Genomic DNA, 4,727 nt, shown 5'->3' with positions numbered 1-4,727 from the left:
TTACTCAAGGAATTGTATCCCTTGATTGTGATGGGAATAAACTCTGGATGATGAAGCCAAGGACTGAAAACATAAATTTTCATGTTGCAGATCCTTTCGAGCAACATTGGAAACTAGAAAGAAAGGTTTATTTTCATTGCCTACAGATATGGGAGCCAACTCAACCTCGGGATTGTTACAATTCCTTAATGGTCACAACTGCAACCCATTGTGCTTTGAATGCAACCACCTCAATTCTCTTTCGTATAGTTACCAGATTTTCAGGTTCGATCACAATCTACTATGGTTGTAGCTAATTTGGAATTTAGTCTTTCGTAGTGTTAGGGGAAGTTTGGTCTCACGGGTCTTGTGCTCTAATCGCGGGCAAGATTAAGTCTTGTGGTATGGGGCAAAACTATGTATTCTGAGAGATACTCCAGACACGAGGTTTTGTGGTTTAATCCGGAGCAAGACATAAAGGTCTTGTGGTCTAATCCAGGGCAAGACACAAACTCTTGTGGTCTAATCTAAGACAAAACTATGTATGTATGTCAAAACTATGTATGTCTGAGAGATACATACTCCAGACACAAAGTTTTATGGACACAAGGTCTTGTGGTCTAATCTGGAGCAAGACAGAAAATCTTGTGAACTAATCAGAAGCAAGACATACATGCTCCACACAATTTCTTCCATCAGAAGAAAAAAAAATATATATATATATTATATATATATATATAATAATATATATATATATTATCTAAAACCAAATTTTAAAATTTTGTATTTATATTTCATTTTGTTAACCCTATAACCCAAAAAAAGAAAATCATTTTTCTGTTTGATAATCTCGAATATGCCATGTTACAGGTAAGTTAACGAAGTTACAAATAAGATGCCATCAACAATGTCATAGCTGGGGAGCAAATTCAACGGCCATCCATGCAAAGGCCAAATTTAACAGCAAAACAGAAACCGTGAATCACACAGCACAAGCAAAATTATGCAAGAAAACAAAATTACATATTAAATATTAGCATTACATTGCAGCGGTCTTCAATCACACGCCTCTGCATGCAGAGGGCGGTGGCTGATTTATTGATGGTTATTTATGGTCGTAACATCAAGATTTTATTATTTATTTGCAATTGCAAGGATTGCAGGTACAGTTGTCTCCACACTTGCAACCGCCAGAAGCACAGCCACAACCGCCAGCAGCACAGCCACAGCCATTCTCTCCGGCTACGGTAACAGAATCCTCGAAATAACTATCAATTCGAAAGGCCCGCTTATCAGAAATCCATTGTGAATCATCCGTGCGTTAATAAACATAAAAATATTGCATTTTTCACTTACCCCATGTCAGAACCCGTGGCAGCAAAAAGCGGTGCCTCAGCTGTCATACCGTTGCAACTACATCAAACCAACATTAACACATTCAAAAGTTGCAAAACAATTTAAAACCAACATAATTCTCTGGACATTTTCAAAATCAGAGTCTGTTAATAACAGACATGTAGTGAACCTCTCTGGTAGATCTATCTGATAAAGATATTTGTGTAAACATTAACAATCACAAATCTAAAAATCAATTCACTCCTCTAAGGCCTCTCACTCAGTTGGGGGAGTCTCGTAGTTATAGTTAAAACATTTCTGTTATTAAGAAGTTACGGGTTAAATTCTCGACACTTTCAAAATGATGAGACTCTCTTACGCCTCTGTTATTAAACTGACATATAATGAAATTTTCTTAAAAATATTTTAGTGAACCTAACAATCACCTTCCGGAGACTGTGAATTATATAAAATAAAAATAAAACAAACTGATATATAATAAAAAAAAAATCTAAAAATATTTCAATGAACATAACAATCACCCATCTCCAGAAACTGTAAACTATATAAGAAAAATAAAAATAAAAACAAAACAAAACTAAACTAAATAAAATAAAATAAATAAAAACAAAAACAAAACAAAACTGAATAAAATGAAATGCTTACCCCTTGCAGCCAGAGCCGCATTTGCAACCAGAACCGCACCCGCAATTTCCTCCACAGCACGACATTTTTCCACGCAGAGAGAATCGAACTCCTGACTTGGCAAACTCTAAGCGCAGAACCCACGAAACTCTAAAAACGAAAGCAGATAAACCTTAAACACAATATTGCATTGAACAAACCATCACCCCGGCCGGCTATTTATCGAACATCTGGGCTGCGTTGCCACAGAAAAACTAAAATTAAAAATAAAATACCCGTTGCTGCCCTCCACTTCTCGAATCTTAAAAAGAAACGAGTCCGTTCGCTGTCAGATTCCCGGTTACTGGCCTTAGTAACTTAACCGGTAACCTCCACGTGTCAATGCTGCCGTAGCAGATCCCGTCGCCCGAGCCGTACGTGATTAAGCTCGGCAAGAAACCGCATCAGATTTAGTGGAAGATGGAGATCTGATGTTATGCTGACGTCATGTATTGAGTGGTCATTTTCATAAAATAGTTGCAAGGAGATACCCAGGCCACCCAAAGTGTTTATTATTATTATAATTACCTCAGACATTTCAGCCTTTTGGTGGTCAATTGGACCCTATTGTGCAATTATTGCACTTATGAAATGATTTTGGGGGTCACCATGTATACTCCACCATCACCTTTTTCAAAGTTCAAAAACAACTCCTTTATAAAGTGAGGAGACCAATGGAACTTCAAAGTACCAACACTTCGAGCGGTATATCTGTTTTGAACTTTGTAAATGGTGGGACCGACTTCAGTTAGGTAATGATAAAAATTATGCATATTGTTCTTATAGTGTGAAATATGTCTTTTCTCAAATGTCCTCCCCTTTATAAGGGGCCCCTCATTCTATGCTTATGCCTGCAAGTTTGGTACATTGCATCAATTCATCATTGACTACATCTCAGTTTGCGGTTGACCCAAAATAAATCCTTTTTCCAAAATATTTTCTTTTCACTTTCAACTATTTTAATTCAATTCATTTTTCAATCGTACACTTGATTCTTAAATTTGAAGTTGAAGTTTATTTTTAGAGTTGATGACGACCTTATTGGAGTGGGGAAAATCTTTTAATATGCCATTTGTGTTGCAGCATCATATCTCAAAGTGATAGTTATCTCTATGCATGTATTATCCCTAGAGTGGTTATTCACCACCTAAAGCGACACGAATAAAACTATGAATGGTACAGTTGTTGATTGCAAGTTGTGGTTAAGACTTCTCCTACACCACTTTAGTTGGATACACCACCTTAGTTGTGCGTATACCCCACTCACATATGGAATCTATGACAATGACTTTCTCTATAACAAATTTCTTCCTCATAAATGCCACAAAAATATCTTGGTACAGCTTTCAAGAAAAGTGTTACGGTGTTAGCATTGTATTGTAGGCATCATCACCATCAATATTTTGTTGGTAAATCACATCACTATTTATTATTTTATCATCTTAAATAATTTTACCAATTTTGTTTACAAATCACATCACTACTCCCTATTTTAATTTTTTTAATAAATTTTAGAAAATCATGTAGTTTTACAAATATCTATAGTGTGTTTTTTTAATAAATTTTAGAAAATCATGTCGTTTTCCAAATATTTATCATGTGTTTCTGAGTTTAAGCTTCTGTAATAATGTTTTAATGTAGTTATTTCAGATCTATCATATTGAACAAATTTAAGTCGACATTTCAAATAATATGATTTATCACCGTCATAAAAATAAAAAAATAAATTGAGAAAATATGGAAGAGAAACTCAAAGAATTCAAGTTCATTAATTCTTTCATATATAATCATTTAATTTCATATATGTAAATTTTAGTATAATTTACGGTATATGTTTAGTGGCATTAATACTATAAATTTAGATTATACAATTATTTATAGTACGTGTTTAGTGATATTAATACCAGAAGAAATAGAAAAATAATTATTTTTTTAAGTATATTGTTTTGGTTAATAAAAGATTGAAATTTATTTATGTTACATTTTTAAATAATAAAATAATACTTATATTAATAAATTAATAAAAGAGAAAAATAATGTAGGTCATAAATAAAGTACTTTAATTTTCTATTTAATAGGGAGAAAAAGTAATTGAATAAAATATATTTTAATTTACTTTTTAGTAATAAAGATATATAATTAGTTCACTACTTACTAAGGAGTTGGCAAATTGTCTATAAAAACCACCATAGATCCATTTTAACTCCAGATTTACCAAGCACAGAGATGGGTTAAATCTCTCAAGATGCAAACGTTTTTTTGAATGCAAAACTTGAGGAAACGTTTGCACCTCTAGATATTTGATTCCTTTTGACTCTTGTAAATTTAGAATTAAGATGGATCTCTCTTGGTTTTGACCAAAACACTACTAAAACATTTTAACTACCATACTTTTTTATTTTCTATATATATATATATATATATATATATATATATATATATATATATATATATATGACATTGTCAATTGGGATTATCAAGCGTGGTTGGGAGGAACGAATAGAATCCTCCCCATGTTCAATTTCACAAGTAACACAAGGAACCTTCACAATATTGACAACTTTGTACTAAAAACAAAAAAATTACTATCAACCATTAATAAAATATTTGGATGTATATGTTAAATAACATAATTTTATATCAACTTCATAGAGAAAGATAAATTTCAATAATATTATTTTTACGTATTATATTTTACTAGATGTTTAATTTATTTCATTCTTAATATG

At 32.5% G+C, this 4,727-nt stretch overlaps 1 protein-coding gene across 1 annotated transcript; it reads right to left on the bottom strand.

The window, feature by feature from the left end:
* Positions 1 to 980: 980 nt before the first annotated feature.
* On the bottom strand, positions 981 to 2,176 carry LOC149152747 (metallothionein-like protein type 2). The gene is made up of 3 exons (XM_089439650.1): positions 1,981 to 2,176; positions 1,336 to 1,392; positions 981 to 1,247 (listed from the first exon to the last, which is right to left on the bottom strand). The coding sequence occupies exons 1-3, from the start codon at positions 2,043 to 2,045 to the stop codon at positions 1,118 to 1,120; spliced, it is 252 nt and encodes an 83-aa protein (XP_089295776.1). The 5' UTR covers positions 2,046 to 2,176; the 3' UTR covers positions 981 to 1,117.
* Between the last annotated feature and the right edge of the window lie 2,551 nt (positions 2,177 to 4,727).

This window comes from Pinus tabuliformis, chromosome 9 (genome assembly GCF_031772625.1).
Source record: "Pinus tabuliformis cultivar Carrire ecotype Pingquan chromosome 9, CPIR1, whole genome shotgun sequence".
Lineage (NCBI taxonomy): Eukaryota > Viridiplantae > Streptophyta > Pinopsida > Pinales > Pinaceae > Pinus > Pinus tabuliformis.
This window is presented reverse-complemented; position numbering and strand designations above follow the sequence as displayed.